The 20899-nt window shown below is 50.8% G+C and overlaps 5 protein-coding genes across 5 annotated transcripts; 2 read left to right on the forward strand and 3 right to left on the reverse strand.

The window, feature by feature from the left end:
• Nucleotides 1-247: 247 nt before the first annotated feature.
• On the reverse strand, nucleotides 248-1507 carry LDX57_006237 (SMP-30/gluconolactonase/LRE family protein; the record flags this gene model as incomplete). The annotated part of the gene is made up of 4 exons (XM_046087931.1): nucleotides 248-836; nucleotides 924-1079; nucleotides 1197-1357; nucleotides 1475-1507. The coding sequence occupies 4 exons, from the start codon at nucleotides 1505-1507 to the stop codon at nucleotides 248-250; spliced, it is 939 nt and encodes a 312-aa protein (XP_045943899.1).
• Nucleotides 1508-10186: 8679 nt separating this feature from the next.
• ALD2_2 (aldehyde dehydrogenase family protein) lies at nucleotides 10187-11806 on the reverse strand (the record flags this gene model as incomplete). The annotated part of the gene is made up of 3 exons (XM_046087932.1): nucleotides 10187-11367; nucleotides 11423-11622; nucleotides 11679-11806. 3 exons carry the CDS (start codon nucleotides 11804-11806, stop codon nucleotides 10187-10189), a joined length of 1509 nt encoding a protein of 502 aa, XP_045943900.1.
• A 1086-nt stretch (nucleotides 11807-12892) lies between these two features.
• LDX57_006239 (uncharacterized protein) lies at nucleotides 12893-14457 on the reverse strand (the record flags this gene model as incomplete). The annotated part of the gene is made up of 6 exons (XM_046087933.1): nucleotides 12893-13212; nucleotides 13284-13415; nucleotides 13466-13483; nucleotides 13541-13825; nucleotides 13930-14053; nucleotides 14386-14457. The coding sequence occupies 6 exons, from the start codon at nucleotides 14455-14457 to the stop codon at nucleotides 12893-12895; spliced, it is 951 nt and encodes a 316-aa protein (XP_045943901.1).
• Nucleotides 14458-15931: 1474 nt separating this feature from the next.
• Nucleotides 15932-18030, forward strand: LDX57_006240 (MFS transporter; the record flags this gene model as incomplete). Its single annotated transcript, XM_046087934.1, has 8 exons — nucleotides 15932-16430; nucleotides 16500-16577; nucleotides 16656-17090; nucleotides 17158-17307; nucleotides 17366-17674; nucleotides 17732-17826; nucleotides 17882-17959; nucleotides 18010-18030. The coding sequence occupies 8 exons, from the start codon at nucleotides 15932-15934 to the stop codon at nucleotides 18028-18030; spliced, it is 1665 nt and encodes a 554-aa protein (XP_045943902.1).
• A 930-nt stretch (nucleotides 18031-18960) lies between these two features.
• On the forward strand, nucleotides 18961-20007 carry LDX57_006241 (peroxiredoxin; the record flags this gene model as incomplete). Its single annotated transcript, XM_046087935.1, has 6 exons — nucleotides 18961-18983; nucleotides 19058-19166; nucleotides 19246-19338; nucleotides 19426-19585; nucleotides 19648-19900; nucleotides 19971-20007. 6 exons carry the CDS (start codon nucleotides 18961-18963, stop codon nucleotides 20005-20007), a joined length of 675 nt encoding a protein of 224 aa, XP_045943903.1.
• Nucleotides 20008-20899: the final 892 nt, after the last annotated feature.

Raw genomic sequence — 20899 nt, forward strand, 5'->3', positions numbered from 1 at the left:
CGTGGCTTGGCTGTCTGGGTTTCGGTTCCTGCCCAAGCCCTTGGAGTGATAGCGATTTATCGCTTACAAGCACCCAGGAGCTCGTCCCAGTTCAACAGGACTACATACGGATCCAGAAAGGATGGATATCGCACCGTAAGGATCCTCGTTCCATCCTGCTTCCGTCAGAAAATAAACTAGGCAATAGTCGCACGATTTCATTGATCCTATTTCCATTGGTCTCTCACTACGCTACCGACCTATAGGATTAGCCCTGAAAGCGAAACTTGTTCTTGGGCTGACCCTCTATTCCCACATCAATCTTAAAGAGTCGGCCACCATATCGCACAGAATCAGGGAATTGATCGTCGTTAGCCTCATCCTTGGCCGTAGTGATGAACAACTCCGTCCCCACAAAGGCCGGGCAGGTGATGTTTCTGGTGGGCAGCGACACTTCACCAATGAGCTTCCCTTCGGGCGAGATTCGGATCACTTTACCGCCTCCGTAAATCGCACTCCAGATACAGCCTTCCACGTCGATGGCGAAGCCATCGGGCTCCTTGGGCTCCCCCAGGTCATAGTGGACACGCCGGTTGCTGATTGCCCCGGTTTCGGCCTGGAAGTCAAAGGCGTAAATCTTTCCCGTGGGTGAGTCGGTCAGATACATGGTGTCGTTGGCGAGATTCCATCCAATTCCATTGGGAATGGTGACCTGCTCCACCATGCGGTGCAGTTTCATATCGGGGTCTAACCGGAACAACACACCCTCGTTGACCGGTGTCTGCACCTTGGGATCATTCATAGAGCCCGCCCAGAATCGACCGTGGCTGTCGACCGCTCCATCGTTGAAACGCATTCTGTTTTAGTTGCGGTTCCGATGAGTCAGATCGAACGGGGATAGGCGGATCGCAGAGAAGACTTCAGTGGAGGGAATCGGGCCTTACCTGGCTGCCTTCTCCGGCTCGTTTTGGATTTCCCATGCTTTGTTGATGTACGAGAGGTCTCCCGTGTTGCGGTTCACAAAAGCAAATCCCTCTTTCGCCGCCACTACGATCTGCTCCTGGTTGCTATCATCAACATTTTCGATATTGGCAGTTACCCTAAACACACGCTCCCCGGTTCTCCATGATCAGCTCCGAAACATTCCTACTCGGGTATGGAATATCCTGCGGGGACTTCCGTTGACACAGAAGGGAATGAGAGGGACTGCCACGCACCCGATCGACGCAGACGTGTCCAACGTCTTCAGGGAGCCTGGGCCCTTAGCCTGGTCCAGCACATAGAGTTTCTGCTCCCAGATGTCCACAAAACGAAACTCATTCTTGGCCTCGTCAAAGAAAGGCCCTTCCAATAAGGTTCCCGCTATATCGACGTACGGCTAACGGGGAAAAGAAGGCGTGAGAACGAGCCCCTTATTCTTTTTGGATATGTCTCTGTACCCAGGCCTCGACCCAGGTACAACAGAAGCTTCATCACACAGGGGCCCTAGGCATACCTCAGAAACCGTCCATTTTTGGAACGTGGCCATGACGATAGTGGAACAGTTCCAATTCCCTTGTCTCCGCTGGGGGGGGTTCGGTTTTTGGGATCGACAATGACGGCAGTTTCACCCGTCGAATAGAGATGGACAACGATAGCACAGAGGTAGCACAAAGACAAAGGATCAAGCTATTTCTTGCTCCAGAGGCGCTCCAGAGGCAACTCAATCGTTCAGAAATCGACGAGCAACTCTGTCCTCGTCGGGCCCTCACCCGACTGGCCACGTGACGGCCACTGCGGGGTTGTCGGCCCCACCAGGGAAGTGTCAAAACATCTTGCCTTTCTAGGCCTCACTTACTTCCGCTCGCCTTGAGTTTGACATGCCTCGAAGGCACTGTACGAGGCGTATGTTTCGGACACCTCCCGGTTACACCTTAGGTCCGAAGAGTGAGGCATAACATTCTGTACGATGTACGGAGAGTTGTCAAGTATCCACTCATTATCCACCCTGAATCGTTCTGAACTATCAACGTTGGCGCGCCGGGAGTATTAGGCCCAAGGCTGACTGCGATAGCAGCCAATTACGGATGGTCTAAGACAGACCAGTATCAAAACGAGCGGCATCTCCAAGCGCCAAATATACGTACATTCATAGAAGGTAAGTGCTGAACTGGACTTATGGAGCTTGCAAAGACAGGCATCATGTTTGCTACTGTGCTATTTCGGGTCCGAACGAAGTCCGCAAATAGCACTCTTAGTGTTGTCGGTTTGGCCTACTGGACCAGTCTGTCTTTCTTACAATGAATGTGACTAAATTAATCCTGTTGATATGCCACCCGATAGCCTGTAATATGGCCGGGCCTGGAAAGATACTGCAAAAAGAATTTATACTACGGAGTAGATCGTTACATGATACCTGTTCAACATAAACTTCCGATACGTATACAAGAAGACCTAGCATGTCTATCGAGTACCATACGCACATTGATGGCTGAAACAATAGCTCTTTGTCCTGCTGCCATTACAAGCTTTCTTGAGATGTATAAATCTTGGGAGGCTTGGCTGTGGTTTGACAGCAAGCCCAAGCAAGTAGCATGCGATAAATTTGGCCCTTGACGGGGATCTACCCGTCATACTTGATGTCAAACTAGCAAACATTGGAATTTGATACTTGTTTGAGGTCGATGTGCATTTGACATAAGTACGGAGTACGCCGCATACTTAGGGGTTTGACTCTGTCGGTTGTGACATATCCGATTGTGTGAGACATCAGCCTAGGGGCTAGCCAACATGCAAACAAGAAAAGGCTTAGTTATAGTTTCTAGGATTAACTATTCAAACCGCCCAAGTCCAACCGTCTTCGTACTTTGTCCATTCTATCTTCATTTGCCTTATCGGAGTCACCTTTCCTTGTTAGGCAGGCTCTAACCAGCATCCCAGCAATGCTTACATAACGGCAGCCTGCAGGACAGACAAGAGCAGAACAAAAGTCGCCCTCGCATTCATTCCCCGATCGAAATTCCCCATCTCTCTCCATCCCATTCCCATCGTATCCTTGTCTGATTTTTCTTCCATATTTCCCGTCCCCACCTCATTTGCATCCAGGCAGCCCGTCTAGCCTTTTAGTGTCTGAAGTACGTTCTTTTCCCTGCTTCGGCTCCTCCTTCGCTTCCCCCGTCCAAACCACACTAAATCAACTAGCACCTATCAGTGGGTCGCCACGTTCACCGCTCTATTCGAGGGATGCGCGTCGATGATGTTATGGCTCGAGCATCGTCTGCGACAGATAGCGGCCTCGTTTATTTGCTGAGCGAGTGAGTCTGGACTCTGGACCGAAGGAAGCTCCTTCTGGAGCTGCAGCTAGTAGCTAGCTACGGGGTATTATTGTTACTCTGTTATTCTTACTTCTCTCTCTGCTTCCATCATCAGCTCTGCCACTGACTCAGGACTTCCGTAGTTTAACCCTCCGATAAACGAAACCAAAACAAAAACGCAATACGGTCGACGCTCCTCCTAGTTCTAGTGCACTCGAGCTACCTTACCAAACCCAGAAGCGTAATTTTCCGGCCCAGTTGCTGGCCAAACTATTGACTCCGCCGGACCTTTGTTAGACTTCATTATTGAATTCTGCAACAAGGCACAGTCTCCACCACTTGAGCTATCATATGTCAGGTGAAGAAGACTTGAGGAGTCCGCAAAACGTGAGGACCAAATGTTGAGAGGGCAGCAGCCGGCAACGCAAGTTTCATTTGAGGGAGAAGAAAAAAGAAAAATACGGTCTAGTCTCAGGAAGCCTCTCATTAACGCTTAGATTAATGGATTCAAACCAGAGCTCCCGTGGAAATATCCACCATTCCATCTCAATCTCAGCAAGTCATCATAGCAACATAGCTACCAACTTTTGGAGCGTTAGCTGACAGTTGCCGGGGGGCGGCATCCTTCCCGTGTTACGCCTCATTTGTTCCAGACAAGGGCGTCGGTGGGGAAAGAGAACCCAAAATGGGGCGATACGAACGAATAGGAACGGATCCGACTGTTTTTCATCTGGGGCCGTGGGCTGTCTGGAATCGAATATCTAGCTGCCGGCAGCTATTCCCAAGGCTTTTAGAGCAGCTGCGTGACAAAACACAAGCGCTTGGGCTTGGGACTGGATGGGTCCAATTCCGGTCCCTGGTTTCTGAAGCGTTCCTTAGATGCAGAGACGGCACGCGTATCCAGGGTCTCTTTCCCCTTCCGCCTCGAATGGCCTTGGATGTGTCGATGACGGACGGGAGTACGGAGTAGTATTTTTCCAATTATCATTTGCCCCTTTCCTACCAGTGGAAATCCAGCCCTGTGACACAGCCGTTGTAACGGACCCGTGTACTCAGTACATTTCTGCATTGATCACCGGTTCTTTTTTTTCACCCTCGTCTGTCGGAAGGTCTGTGCCAGACTGCCAGTTGAGAGATTCTTTCCTGCGTTACCTGGTGACCCTGAGGCCTTAATGGTATCGAAAATCACATACATCAAACAAAGGCCCGAATTATTCGGGGAAGGGAAGAGACATGAAAACAAAAAGCACCTCCACTAGCGCGTTCACCCATTCCTTCGACGGGGTGCACTAAGACAAGAGCCACCCAATGGTTTGACCTCGACACTGAATGGCATATACTAACCCCCCTCGAGCAGCGAATTATTTTACAGATTTTGGGGACAACAACGGACCATGCGTTGTCCGCTTGATAATACCCAAGCGGTGTGCGACCAATGACCCAGGGTCAGACCGACGTTACATCATTATTGGCGAAAGGAATCGATATCCTCGAACAGCGTCGACGACTCTCGCGGGAGGAAACGGTCCGTTTGAACGGGAGTCCACGTCGTACTCCGAAAGAGAAGGCCTGGGGTGATCGGCCCTATTGGGGCGATCGTACACCGAAGCAAGCTAGATGGTCTTGTCGATACCGAGCCTTTTGAGTGCGGAGTCCAGAGGGTCGATTACTCGATGCATTCCCTCTTTCACCCTTGGCGTCGGTCGGAGAGGAGAGAGGGATCCCCCCCATGCAGATTGACCTGCACTGCCGCTGTAGGCAACAAATTCTCAAGAGTGGGGAAGAGAGGCAGCTGAAGCCGCCCGGATAACGTCGATGATGCATCATCAGATTTGCTCTCTCTTCTATTAATTTTACCTCTACTCTGTACGCAGTAGGTACCCCGTACAGGTGTGGGAGGGGAGAAAAAAAAATAATAAAACAAAAGTTGCGGCCAAAAGGAAGGCAATCAAACCGCGGCCTGATAACTCAGGTCAGATCCACCCATGAGAGAAATCGGGTGGAAGAGAAAAATGCGGTGTACCCTGTAAGCTGTCAGGGTAACTACACAGCATGGTTTACACTGATGCGTATACTGCTCGCTGGTGGTTTGGAGAGGGATTTTTTTTTTTTAATTTTCCTTTTTCTTTTCGATTTATCTTGCGTAAGTGTCGTCTCACACTCTTTTCCCCTCTCTGGGCACTGACCTCCAGTTCCCAGTTGATGTGCGACCGTTGAGTATGAGCCTATCAGCAACATTTCTATTTCCATCCCATGTATGCAGGCCTAATAGACCGGCAGCCGTCAGCATATGCCTGTCTGTCTATCCGTGTGTCCGTCTGTCCGTCTGCCTGCGTCAGTCTGGAGTGGATGTTTGGGCAAGTGAATAGACAGCCTCACATGACTGATTCTTCATGCATGCACGACCAACGCAGGTAATATTTACGTTGGGGACTGCAGGATGTATCGGTATGTATGACTGGGTATCGCATGGTCTCGATACATACAATACATAACTCCGCAATACCCGGTACCGTCTCCAATGCTGCCTAACGACGTACTCCTCCGGGTTTAGGTACGAGGAGGTACATGGCGGTACATGGGATCAAGAACCGTCACACCTACAGGGTAGTATTTCCGAAGTACACGCATCTACTCTCAGATGTACGCTGTGGACTGTCTCCTCCGGCCCCCGCCTCCATCCACGACACCAGCCTACTTCCTACCCACCTGCATCTGCATCTCTATCTTTTTTTATCCATGCCTACCGAAGAACGCGAGCTAAAGGGAGTGGCTCGGTGCCACGACACCTGACTAGAGGCACGATACTAACTTAGTTCCTTAGTTCGGATGAAGCCCACATCAGTACCCAGAAGGTTGTACACCGTACATCGTAGGGCCTTCCTACAGCACCCTACCTTACACCGTACACACTACGGAGTACTGTGTATGTGTACACTGCACAGTAACTTGCAGTGGATAATCGTGGGACTGATTGGATCCGTTCACTGCACTTGTCGATCCTAGTTGGTATTTTGCATGGACGAATCATATGTCTCATCACGCTTGGCTTTTTTTTATTGGGTGAGTTTGCGATTTATCTTGCCTTGTTTTCGTATGTATGGAGTACGGAGTACCTTACTATGGGGTATATGTCAGTGTCCATACATACATACAGAGTTGGTTAATACCTGGCTTAGGTACCTATAGAGATGTGTATTTCTTTGTGGAGAGTGGGTTCATTCTCTGATCTATCTGTACACGGTGTAGGTCTGTTTATACTGTGTACCTACTGTAAATAGTCACCCCTGTATCTGTGTTAAGGACGAATATCTTAGTCTTAGTTTCAAGTCGGTCAACCCATATACTTAGATACATACTTAGATACATACCTAGAGTTAGACCTAGCTATCTCAACTTCTACGGTGTAGTTGCTGCACACTAATCCACAAAGTACAGTACGTACAACTTACCTAGACATTAAGACACCTCTTACCTAGGTAAATCCTACGGAGTAGGTACCCTAAGAATGTACACCGTAAGTATGTACCTAAACTAAGGTACATGAGAGAGAACCCACTCACCCACACACCTATAAAACCCAAATCCAAATTAAATAAAAAACCAGATTCGAAACGAAAACCCAAGACGCATTCTTCTTCGGGTGTCATGCATGCACGCATGCATGCATGTATATGCAATCCACGATCCCTCCAGTCCCGTCTCTTTTACGGAGTATGTTGTCTCCCACTCCCTTGACGGAGTACGGAGTACGGAGTAATCCTTTGAGTCGGTAAGGATTGAAGGATCAAATGGAAAGAAATCGTAACATGTGTACATCAATCCCTATATGCTCGGTCTCTATTGTACTGTACCTACATATGTACGAAGCTAGTTATCTAGTGGTGGGTTGGGTTAGATAGGTTGTCCACGTATCTTCCTCTCTCTCTCTCTCTCTCTCTCTCTCTCTCTACACTTGATACTTACTTCACTACCTAGACTGGAGTAGACTAGATCAGACTAGATTAGATGATACCCTCCCACCCCGCCCTTTAGGTGTAGGTACTGTACATAGAAGTGTGACTCGTATTTGCATAGAATCTGGGTATTAAGTTAGGCTAGATTGGTCAGGCAGGGAAGGTGGTTAGTTCGTGCGTGTGTGTCATCGTCATCGTCATCTGGTTTAATGTCTACGAAGGTTGTCGACGTGGTTATGGGTTAAGGCACCCGCGCGCACACATACACTTTCACATACCCGCTGCAACCTCCCTGTATGTCGTATGAACAGGGCAATAACAAGAATATGACCAGGATATGGGAATGGCGTAAAGCAGGGCAGGACACGGCAAGACAAGACAGGACAAGGCAAGGCTACCGACCCGCCACTATATTAGGTACGTATCTGCGAGTGCCCTGCGAGTGCCAGCTCATAGGGACTCGTGGCCATGTGTATGCTCTGTGCTGTGCTGTGCTGTGCTGTGCTGTGCTGTGCTGCATTGCTTAGCTGGCTGACTTGCATGGTTAGTTACCTTGGTTTGGATATGGGTCTGGGTCTGTGTTTGGTTTGGGATTGGGATTGGGTTCCAGCTGAGAAGGGTTTGCTGTTCGGTGCGTTCGTGGAAAAGGTCTAAAGTATGCATGTATGTACTTACTAGATTTACTGGATAGGCGTATCCAGAACCGGCCTATAGCATGAATGTACAGTATGTAGCCATTGGAGAGGCAGTGCTAGGGTTCAGATTTCCTTCGTGGATACGGCAGGTAGGGAGGCTGCTTATGGCGGGTTGGGCGTGTAGGGATTAAATGTAACTGATTATTGTTTCTTGGCTTTGACTTTGCCTGTCTTTGGATGTAGGTATGTAGGTACAGTATTTGAGTGGCTATCTACCTCATATAGATGGCTATTTATCTAGTATCTACCTATCATGTGTCTGTGTATACATGTATGTGCTATCAAGTAGATAGGGAAAGTGGGCCACCAGGGTAAAGTCCAAGGAAAGAAAGTGCCTAGAGAGAACAGGTACGTACGTGTTCGTTGACTGTGTGGTGCTGTGTTGTCATATTTTCCGGTTCTCAGGGTGTCTTTCCGTGGTCACGTATCTAAGCAGGGTTCTTAGGTACATAGGAATATAGAATGTATTGCATAGTTGCGTTACTTTCTATTGATAGTGAGTTGGCAGTTCGCTGCTGGGTTGTGGTCCATCCACTTACTGTACTGTATGTATCTATGTGAGCGTTCTATATGCAGGGGTAAGACATTTAGTCCTATTTCATCATCAAGGCGACTGAAATCGGCTAGTTGAAGTGACTATGAATGATTTACCAGGTGTCTTGAAACTCTGACTAGAAAGAAGTGAATGGATGATAAGAAATTTAGAAGATTGTAACCTCAGGCACACAGATTGCTTGTGGATGAGGGGTCTATATTCGATATATGTCTGTAGAGTGTAATTCGACTTTGCTAGAGACTTTTTATTTTGCCTCAACTTCGTTTGTTTCCTCCCAGTCTAGTAGGTATAATAAACTGGGGGTTTAAAGTTATTGCTTAGGTAGATGTGCATAGACTTAGATGTAGGAGAAGGTTCATATGTGCTTCGTACATACTACACTATATAGAAATATTATCTGCTGCTTTTATTTAGTTAACTTGAACCGAGTACATTTTCCTCTGCATCACATTAGCTTTCCATCCCCATATCTTGTGATCGGCAATTTAGCTCCATTGACACTCATTACAGATTTGAGATCTACAAAGCAGATCACTTCAACAAAATTTGATAGACATGTAATTGCCCTCTTTATAATGCGGCAGGCAAACATACTTTCGGATAAAGTCCATGGTATTTATGTGGTATGCAATATCTGTTGTTCATGTTTCTGGGTAGTGTCGGGTGTCGGGTGTCGGGATATATAGACAGGCGATTAACATGTTGGCCCTTGCTTTTATTCTCTCTCTCTCTCTGACTCTCACTCACTTATATGATGGTATGAATTCCTTGTGGAATAGAAACAGAATTCTCTAGGATAAATATTTCTTGCTCAATCCACTCTGCTGTATACGTAGGAAATAATTTCCCCGTTGATTTCATATAATTCTCAACAACCCGATGATTAACCCGACAACAACAAAACCCATAACCACATTCAGTAGAAATATATCACCGAATACCCTATAATAAAATAAAATAAACCAACGTATCTCAGAAAGAAAGAAAAATGCATACTCACCGTTTGTATGTACGCCTGTATGCACGAACACAAAGTCCCAAATAACCAATCTCATCATGCCACATCATGTCATACGGTGTCCTACCTACCTACCTACACAGCCTTCCTGTACAAAACATATTGTATAAACTCTCCCATATATCGGTAGATATTCCTTCATATAGCGGTGTACAGATCATTAGACTTCTTACTTTACTTTACTTACTTCACTGTCTCTTGCAGGTTTTAGTCTTGCGTTTAGGCTGGTTTTATCTGCTTGTCTGCCTGCCTGCCGGGGATTTTTATATCTGTATTTGTTCGTTGTGCATGGGATCTGCGCGTTGGGTTGGTGGTTGCTGCATGGTTTTGCATACTTATGTTTACTGAGTGGTAACCACATAGCTGGAAGGGAAGTAGGTAGGTAGGTAGGTGCATTGACTAGGAGTTGGTTTGGTTTGGTTTGGTTTGCATGCACACGTCTAAACAGTTACGTGCTCTCTACATATGAGATGGATGAAAGAGCCAGGATATGAGATGGATCAAATAGCACATGCAGGGTAAGTAAATAGACAGATGCATAAAGTTCATTTTCGGATCGTCATTAACTAGTTATATTAAATGGCCTAACATATACGTTCCGAGATATGTTAGTTTGTTGGCCCATCGCCCATCGCTCATTGTTGCTTGGACATTCGGTCGAATTCGTTTCCTTTTTAGTCTTGATTGATTTACAATTTCGTTCCCATGTTGACGTGAACCGCCTTTGTCTGCGAATAAGCCTCTAATCCGGCCTCGCCGAGCTCGCGACCGATTCCGCTCTGCTTGACGCCGCCAAAAGGCACCCGCACGTCGCTGTCGTTGCTGCTGTTGATCCATACCATGCCGGCCTCGATGTCCGAGGCCACGCGGTGCGCGCGCTCGATATCCTTGGTGAAGACGGCAGCACCGAGTCCGTACGTCGTGTCGTTGGCACGCGTCACCGCCTCCTCTTCCTCCGTGAAGCTGGAGATGACCACGAACGGGCCAAAGACTTCCTCGCGGTAGATGCGCATGTTGTCCTTGACGTTAGTGAAGATAGTGGGCGCGATGAAGAAGCCCTTGCCGTCGCCAACGTTCTTGAAGGGCTCGCCGCCTGCCACCAGCGTGGCGCCTTCGCTCTTGCCCGCCTCGATGTACGACAGCACCCGATCGTACTGTGCCTTGGTGACCTGCGGGCCCTGGAAGGTGTCGTCGGCGAAGGGGTCGCCGACCTTGCTGGTCGAGGCGACGGCTTCCTTGAAGAGGGTGACGAACTTGTCGTAGACCGAGTCGTGCACCAGGATTCGCGACGTCGCCGTGCAGACCTGACCCTGGTTGTACATGATGCCGATGTGTGCCCACTTGGCGGCCTGCTCGAGGTCCGCGTCGTCAAAGACCAGCAGGGGCGACTTTCCACCGGTTTCCAGCGTGATGTTCTTCATCGTGGATGCGGCCATCTTCATGATCTCCCGGCCGGTCTGGGTCGAGCCGGTGAAGGCCACCTTGTCGACATCGGGGTGATGAACCAGGGCGCTACCAGCGACCCGGCCGAAACCGTTGAGGATGTTGACGACGCCGGGCGGGAATCCGGCTTCCTTGATCAGCGTGGCCAGATATAGGATGCTCAACGGGGTCTGCTCGGCGGGCTTCATGACAATCGTGTTTCCGCAGGCCAGCGCGGGACCCAGCTTCCAGGCCGCCATGCCCAGGGGGAAGTTCCAGGGGATAATCTGGCCGACCACACCGATCGGTTGACGCAGCGTGTAGGCGAACTTTGCGGGTGTGGTGCTGATCGTTTGGCCATGGATCTTGTCCGCCCATCCGGCATAGTACCGCAGGGTACTGAGGACCTCGCCGATGTCATCGTTCAGCGAGGTATTGTACGGCTTGCCTGGAGAGTATTAGCAGACGGAACAGAACTCGGCGAGAGCAAAGCGAAGACATACCGTTGTCCCACGTCTCAATGGTGGCCAGGACTTCTTTGTGCTGCTCGATCAGGTCCGCGAGCTTGAGCATCAGGATTCCTCGCTCCGTCGGGGGCAGCAGCTTCCACGAGGGGTCCTTAAGGGCCTTGCGAGCCGCCTTGACGGCCAGGTCGACATCCTCCTCGCCGGCTGCATAGACCGAGGTAATTTCCGATTCATCCCTATCCGGTCAGTTTGATCGGCTCGGTCTCCGTTCGATCATACGCATGCAACTTACGAGGGATTGATAGAGGCAAACTTCTCACCGGACTTTGACGGCACAAACTCGTTGTTGATGAACAGACCGATGGGCTGCGAGTATTTACGCCCATTCGGGGCCGTCAACTGCACGGCGATATCGGACATGGTGGAGGCGGAAGGATGAAAGGCACGAGAAAGAGAGGGGAAGAAGGTAGGTCGGGCGAGAGACTTGGGGAATGCAGGACCGCGAAAGCAGCGCAGCAGAAGAGGGGGAGGGGCAAGCATTTATAAGTACGAGATTGATGGATGGCAGAAGGAGAGAGAGTATCTACTAAGGCAGCCACTGCTTTCCCCGCCGTCGCCATCCGCGGATGCTGGTTAATAAGCGGGCCCCCCTCAGTGTCGGATAGACTTGCTCTTCCCAGCCAAGTGTTTCTTGGTTCCATTCTTCTTCTTCTGCTGGACTCACCTCACACCTCTAGGTCCCCGATTCGATCCTATCTCCGAACGGTCCCTGACTCACGGATTCAAACCAGACTGTCCACCTTTCACCTCGGCATCCTCGTCCAGCGAACAATGCCCTCCGAGAATCCTGCGAAGGTCTGCACGCTGCAACCCGGATGACGTATCAGGACCCTTTCGCCTTGTCGGATACTACTAGTCATTTGCTATTGGTCCTTCTCGACCGGACTTATGGACTTATCAGGTTGGTTGCTGACCGTGCACCGTCGATCCTATGCATGAAGGGTGGGCATATCTCCCGGGGCGGAGGCTGGAAGTGAAAGCTCTGCGTCGAGCATCAGCTCTGATTGTACCGAGTATCGACCTCTGTTCGAGCGGGTGGTGGTGACGTTATATACCATACTAGGGGGTTGTCTGTGAGGAGCTCCAATCGGGTGCATAACATCCCAGACGCTGGTGTAGTCGGTGCAGCTTTTACTAGGTCACCGGTTACGTTGAGACGGCCTACGCGCTCGACCGCTGGAGGGACTAAGCAAGGTTAATCCCTCACAGCTGAAGGTCTCCTCAGGTCGATTACTCTGGTCCTACTTTGTTGGTCCCTTTCGAACAAGAAAACCCGCGGAAATAGAAATGCCCATTCATTGTACACAAGGAAAACTAGCTATACCCTTATTGAAGCCTCAGACATCCGTTCCCAGGACTCTGGCAGTAGAAATGAAGATAGTGGAAGATAGTGAATGACCGAAGAAAAGAAACGAGAAAACGAGTCGGGGGAATACCGGTACACCCCTACTCGCTTGAGTCCACATCCTCTGCACTGGCCTCCTCCTTAGAGGATTCTGCCGACTGCTCGGATTCGGGATCCTCCTTGGCGAGACCCAGCACAAAGTCCCATTCTTTCTTGCTCACGCGAGAAACGCTTAGTCGAGGCTGTTTCAGCACCTGGAAACCCTCCAGTCGTCCGCCCGACTTGGCATTACTCTTCAGTTCCTCCAACGGCACAAAGTTCTTGAACTTGCGTCGGAACTCGACGTGAACCACGTCCCACTTGGGGTCTTCCCGCGTCGACTTCTCGTCGTAGTAAGGGTGAGCGGGGTCAAGGGCTGATTCTAGAGTTCATCATCACGTCGTTAGTCACGGTCGCCGAAACGAAACGCGTCTTGTCCCGATTCTCACATACCATCTGGGGAGTGCTCTTGAACGATCTCCATGATACCCGCGATTCCGGGAACTCGGCAGTTGGAGTGGTAGAAGAAGGCGAGATCGCCCTTCTTCATTTGCCGGATGTGGTTTCGTGCTATCGGCGGTGAGCCTATCATCCCCCAAAACAGTTCACCAATATGTGCTAGACAGTATCCTTACCAGCGGGGTTTCGTACACCTGAAAGTTGTGTCAGCCTGGGGAGGTGTTATCGAGGATGTTGAGGAAAAGACTTACCATCCCACGGCTCTGGCTTCTTGCGTTCACGCAAGTCATCGATAGAGAATTTGACGTCAACGCCTCGTTCCATGCGCGACTCCGGCTCGGCCTTCATCAACCAGTACGAGCGACCAGAGCTATCGGTCTCATCCTCAGCCGCTTTGGCATCGGCCGACGCGGATTTCCGTGATTTTAATCGGGAGGGGCTGTCGGTGCCGTTCAGAGGGGTGTTAGGGAGAGACTTTCTCGGTCGGCCCACGGGGCGTTTGCCCTCTTGGGGAGTTTTAGGCTTGGAGGGAGTTTCTGTTCTCCGATTAGAATACGCGTGAGATACGATGCGTTGAAACGCGTTCGCGTCGACGACGACGGTTGGACGGGTAGAAGGGCGATGGAGAAGGGATACGGACCTGCGTTGGGGTCCTTGCGCGGACGACCGCGTCCTCTGCCTGAAGTAGGCTTAGGAGTCGTACCCTCGGGATACTTGCGAGGACGGCCCCTCTTCCTCTTCTCTCCAGTGGACGGAGCAGCAACCTGCTCGGGTGGCGACGACATTAGTTCTTTACTTGGGATGACGATTGCTTTGATTTGAGACGCGATGGATTGTTGTGGTCGGATACAGAAAAGGGGGAGGATGAATTAAGATTATTTCCTAATGATGAATTTCTGGGGGGAGAAAGGGGAAGAGTGTGTAACCAGGAATGGGATGAATGAATCGTCAGAGAGCGGCGATCAATAATTGGCCATTTGTTTGGTGCCCTGGCATGACGCGCTCGCTCAGGTCGGACCCGTCGATCTTCTATCTGAGTAATTGCACCAGAACGCGAAAAAAGAAACCGGAAAAATAAGAATCAAAGCTTACGTACTCTCTTAGGGGAGCTGGCCTCCTCAGCCAGCGACGCGCCGTCGGACTTGCGCTTCCTGTTGTTGGCAGCCATTCTTGGGGAACTTTTGTTTTCTTCCCTCAATTTTTTGGAAGACGGGGAGGGAAAGAAACCAAGGTAAAAGTGGAAGGGAGATAATAATGACCAGCGGTAGAAGAAAACTAAAAAAGGAAATGAAAGAATGAAAGCGTTCCAACCAGTCAGAAGACAGGAGTGGGGGAGGAAGAGGAGAAGGAAGGAAAAGAGAGGGAGAGTAGAGAAAGAAAGAGGACAAACTGAGGAGGAGCTTGGGGCGCTTGGGTCGTTCCTCGTGGGGAAGAGTGAGAGAGCACCGTTGGAGGTACGGATAACTCTGGTAACACTGGAAGATTGCCAGAGAAACCTTTTTGTTGGTTCTCAGGATCAATTCATGTTATTTTGATTTTATATATATATCTTTTTATCTTGTTATTCTTATTGTCCTCATGATTCAGGTGATTGTTTATTCTTCTTCGATGGAGACGGCGCGGGCCTCAGGCGATCATCACGTGAGCTGCCTTGGCGGCCAAAGGGCTGGATGCGCTGTACACACATGTATGTACACATATGCGTTTGCACCGAGACTCTGAGACCTGTCCACTGGCCCGGCTGCGAGTATTTCCCGCAGAAGCTAGGTAGTTGCTCCGTGATTGACTATTCTTGATCCTCCCGATTCAACGACGATGAACGGTTGGACTGCCGAATGCTGATCAGTCACCTATCGAGGTCATTTCGGTGGTTTAGCCTCTCTGTTTGGGGAATTGAACACCCTTATGAGTATGGGGAAGCCATTCGTCTAATTATTACGGTGTAGGACTTCTGAGCCTCCTCCAACAACTCGACATATCGCCGATCGACGACATGATCACGTGCATGCAGGTGATTCCATGGCCGACAGAGGCAGCGACGGGATGATCTTCCGGACAGACTCAGATTCGCTGGTATTTTTAATATTAGTATTCCCTCTTCACCTTCCAGAACCACTCTTCCGATTATCCAGATCGCCTCGCCAAGAAATTGGGGTGAATTCAGTAGATCCAATACCCATGGGTCCCGTCGGCTGGACATCCTTGTGGCCCCCCCGTTCCGCATCTGGCTGCCTCGGGGAGAAGGCCTCCCATCTCCGGCCTGCATGAGGTGGATAACGTCGGCCTTCGCCTGCTGGAGCGCGCATAACTGCCTGACCGGTTCTGGCACTCGTCGATTCCAAGCCTGTGTTGGGAACAAGACCGATCCCCCGTCGACTTCGTCTCCTCCAAGCAGATCCCGGTCTCCACCTGGGGATTTCCCTCCCCCAAGTCGGAGAACCTGGGGTTATCTCGCCCACCGATCGTCGTCTTGAAATTATGTCGCCATCCTCTTCCCCTTTCCTTTTATTTCCTTCCCTTCCCCTCTTCGCGTCGGATGTCTGCACGTTTTCATTGACCGTTCGATGTTATCTCTTAATCCGACTGGGATTACTCTAATCCCCATTCATGATTCTATGGGGAAAACCGACTATAACTAACCGATGATGAATCCCGCGCGGGACACAGACTCAACCCTGGGCGAACAACCCGCCAGTGCGGATCCGCAGTATGAACGAACTCCTGACAGGTTTACCCACCCGCGAGGCGAATTCGACCAGGAGATCGAGTACTTGTATCTCAGCTTTGACACACCTTTACCCCATCCCGTTGGCATCTCGTCTCCACAGCCGGGCCAGCAGACACCCCCGCCCAGCCCTAAATTGAACAAATATTCCTCGCCCTTCTTATGGTCTAATGCCCGCAAGAGCATCATCACCGTTATTTGCTGCTGCGTGACGGCCATGTCGGCTTATGCGGCGGGTGAGTATACGCCTCCGGGCGACGAGCTGACAGCCAAATGGGGAGTTAGCCGGGTCGTATACAATTTGGGTATTACACTGTATACGTTTGGGTTCGCCATAGCCCCCATGGTGTTGGCGCCCTTCTCCGAGATCAATGGCAGGAGACCCATCTTTGTGTCGAGCGGGGTTGTGTTTACCGGTTGGTTTACTTCAATGAGCAAAAGGTGATTAGCCCGGCCTGATACTGCTGACACAATATTCTGGACAGTCTGCTTGATTGGATGTGGTGCTACAGAGTCCCTGGCGGGCATGCTCGTGGCCAGATTCTTCCTGGGAATAGGCGGATGTACGTGTATACCCTTGAACTTTGACTGATCGTACCAGCCACTGGACAGCGATTAACGCCATGCTCCCTCGTTCTCAGCGACCTTCTCCACCATGGTCGGAGGCATTATTGCAGATATCTATCACGCCGAAGATCGGAACGCGCCCATGTCGTACTTCTCGGGAGCCGTTCTGTTCGGCACCGGTCTGGGTCCGCTCATCTCTGGTTTCATCCAGCAACGTGCGGACTGGCGTTGGATCTACTATTCACAAGCCATCGTAGCCGCGGGATTCCTTGTAATCCTCACCCTTTTCTTGAAGGAAACCCGGGGCAGTGTACTTCTGAGTCGCAAAGCGAAGGTGCTTAACCAGTATTACGACGCATTGGAGGGCGCGGGTTACCACGGAGTCATCTTTAATTCGAGCGACTCGGTAGAAAAGCAACAAGTGCGGCGCATCCGATGGAAGGTGAAGAGTGACGAGGAGCGTGAGAGCCTAGCCAAGATGATTACGATCTCCTGTTTCAGACCGTTTCGTAAGTCTTGAATTTATGCCCTGACGGTCTTCCGGCTTACCGATAGGGCTGACATGACGTGCCCCAGATCTTCTCTTCACCGAGCCGGTGGTCTTTTTCTTTTCCCTTTGGGTATCATTCAGCTGGGCTATTCTGTACCTCAATTTCAGCGCCATTCCCATTGTTTTCTCGACGAACCACAACTTCAACGTAGAGCAATCCGGAGCGGTTTTCTCGGGTAAGCACTTCTATGCACGATCTCACCGAGCTGACCTGCTGATCTCGCGTGCCCGCAGCTGTATCCGTCGGTTCGATCTTAGCCACCGTGATGAGTGTCTATCAAGAACATCTCGCCACCCGCCTCGGGAAGATGAGGGGGACGCCCGAGGGACGTCTGTATTTCACATGCGTGGAGTCGGTCCTGATGCCCATCGGCCTGTTCTGGTTTGGATGGACAACCTTTCCGTCGGTCCCCTGGATTGTACCAACCCTGGCCATCGGGTGCGCAACCATGGGCATCTTCACCATCTACCTGGCTGCTTTCAATTATCTGGCCGATACATACCATCGATATGCGAGCTCCGCAATTGCCGCTCAATCATTCTGTCAGTCCTATTGTCCCGTGTATCCATTCCATGCACTAGCTGATTGCCAAGCTGCAGGTCGCAATGTCCTCGCGGGTATCTTTCCGCTGGTGACGAACGCGATGTTCACGAATCTGGGGTACCCGGCTGCCTCTAGTCTTCTAGGGGGGATCGTAAGCGGTTTCGTATCTGATGATGTTTTATTTCCCCTTGCTGACTGCCAACTAGGGTGTCTTGTTAACGGTCGTGCCGTGGGTGTTGGCGTTCTACGGGCCACAGATCCGCGCGAGAAGTAAATTTGCCAGCGTATGTCATGTCCATGATGCTGGACGGGCGAGATGGCTAATTGAATATAGGAAATCATGCATCAGCATTGAACCGGTATCCAGCAGCAGTACTCAAAGTAAGACGATTAATGACATGCAACATGCAAGACTTGTACATACCACCAGGCTCTCTTCAAGACTGAGCCCCCGTATATACATGAGTCCCCGATTTTCTCACTAATATCCACTCAATTCGATCACATTCTCTGACCCTCTCTCTTCTCCAACGCAATTACCATAAGGCGACATGACGGTGGGTCCTTGCAGGATCGACTACCGGGCCAGCTGGTCAGTGTGGACTTGGACGCATGCACAAAGCCTCCTTGGCTCCGTTCGGGGAGGTTTGGCATTTTGTCTACTACTCCATCTGGCTGAAGTACCAAGATGCCCGCAAGTGATAGACACAATTGCGCCATTTCTTACGGTGACTATTGGTTCCATTCCATTCCCCGTGAGAGCTGTCGGCCGACAGATTCGGGTGAGAGGAAGTTTACATAGATGGGTTCAATTGATTGTGTGAATGGTTACTCTGTTATATGTGAAGGTTGAAGCTGATAGGAAAAGGGAGAGAGAGAGCATGCATGCTACGTACCTGAAGCAACAGTCAAACACATAAGATACTCTATAGACTATAGAGACTTCCCCCTGAACCAGAGCGACCCCTCCGAATGCGGGCAGACGCTAACCCCTCTTAAGGAACCTACCTGAGCAGCCCCGCGGAGGAGTCCCTGGTTGACCAATCAGGGGTGTTCTGCCTACCCGGCGGTGAGTCAATTGCGTGATCGGGGACTGATTGCCGTCATTCGCCGGGAGTTGCGAGGGAGAGCTGGAGGGGTCCTTTGGGTCTTTGTAGATGTCTAGACTGTAGCTACTTAACTTAACCTTCTTCCCCCCCTCCTCTCTCTCTTTCTCTTCCTCTCTTCTACCATCTCCATTCCCAAATCCCACCTTCTCTTCGTTTCATCCCTCCTCACTTTCACAATGGCTCAGGAACGTGCTGCTCCGTAAGTACATACTAGCTACACTAGGCTCTGCTGTATCCAATTTAGTCACTTGCTGACCTGTGACTTCGTGACAGCCTCCGTCTCGGCTCTACTGCCCCTGACTTCCAGACCGACTCCTCCAACGGTCCCATCTCTTTCCACGAGTTCATCGGCAACAACTGGACCATCCTCTTCTCTCACCCCGTACGTGACCCGTCCTCCCTCTGGCCTTAGGGGGACTCCTGGCTCTCCATGAATCTGAGCTGACCAAGGCCAACAATAGGATGACTTCACCCCCATTTGCACCACCGAGCTGGGTGCTTTCGCCAAGCTTGAGCCCGAGTTCACTGCTCGCGGCGTCAAGCTGATCGGTCTGGTAAGTGCAATTCGCTGCTGCTGCTGCTGCTGTCGGGGACGAGGAAGAATCATGGCATGCTGACCCCGCGTTTTTTTCCACCTTCAGAGCGCCAACGGCACTGAGTCCCACCATGCCTGGATCAAGGATATCGACGAGGTCAACGGCTCCAAGCTCACCTTCCCCATCATCTCCGACCCTGACCGCAAGATCGCCTACCTGTACGACATGGTCGACTACCAGGACACCACCAACGTCGACTCCAAGGGTATGTTCTACTCACACCGTGGATACTTTTGGAAGAGGGACCGAAAGCTAACGCGACGCTAGGCCTGGCTCTGACCATCCGCTCCGTCTTCATCATCGACCCTAACAAGAAGATCCGTCTCATCCTCTCCTACCCCGCCTCGACCGGCCGTAACACCGCCGAGGTGCTGCGTGTCGTCGACGCTCTCCAGACCACCGACAAGCACGGTGTCACCACCCCCATCAACTGGCTCCCCGGTGACGACGTTGTCGTCCCTCCCCCCGTTTCCACCGAGGATGCTCAGAAGAAGTTCGGCGAGGTCCGCACCGTCAAGCCGTAAGTTATACGAGCCGTTCCAGTGGCAATCTCGAGGATTTGGAGCGATACTAACTGAGCTTCTCATTAGTTACCTGCGCTTCACCAACATCAACAAGAAGGAGTAACTTATGACCGTGTCTGGCTGACTCTGCCAATCCGCACCGACGTGTTTGACGGGAGAATGCAGCCCGGAAGCACGGACTGACGGTGGGAGACGTAGTGGAGAGCACAGGGGGCATGAAGGTTATGGATATGAATTTTCTAGTACATTGATACCTCTTGACGAATCTCAATTGATTTTAAAAAAGAAACAATCACCACAAAGCCAAATAAAACACAATCGAAGCAGAGCGATCGACAAGCGCCTACTCGACGTAGAGCGATGCAGACGGAGCTGCAGGAACTGCCAATCCATCGGGTCCTGCACAGCGAATACGATTGCCGCGGCAGATGTGGCGTAGAAGACAACTGTAGCTTCGATGTCATCCTGCATGAGTTTCCCCCTGGAGTCTGCCTGTCCGGACGGGCTTAGTTGAGATGGTGGATGACCACCGTGGATTGGGGCCTGTAAGCGCGCACTGCCCGCGTTGCAACCCATGTGGGATCATTCGTATACATCAATAGAAGACATCGGGCTCGTCGATCCCGAGGAAAGGGATGGATTGAGCACGGACGACCTAGATAGTCCGAGTCAAGAAATCAGTCGGAAATTGAATTGCGAGTGCAACCGTGCTGTGAACAGGGAGGAAATACGACGACTTCGACCAGCTTCGTCGGCGGTTCTAGTCTTGCTGTCAGCGGACGTTTCGCCCTTTGGGACTCCACTTTTGCTGAACGGGTGCCTGGACTCTCTTTTCTGTCTCTGCATCGACCGCCTTCCTTCCCTTCCCTTCCCCGTCTTTGACCTCCTGCCATTTCTGTCCCTCTCCTTCTCCCCGCCTCCCCTGTCGTCGATTCTTCTACCTATTACTACATTGTTTTTCTCCCTCTCCCTGTACCAAGTTACATCCGGGGACG

The sequence above is a fragment of the Aspergillus melleus genome, assembly GCF_016097325.1.
Source record: "Aspergillus melleus strain CBS 546.65 chromosome Unknown contig3, whole genome shotgun sequence".
In the NCBI taxonomy this organism is placed as follows: Eukaryota; Fungi; Ascomycota; class Eurotiomycetes; order Eurotiales; family Aspergillaceae; genus Aspergillus; species Aspergillus melleus.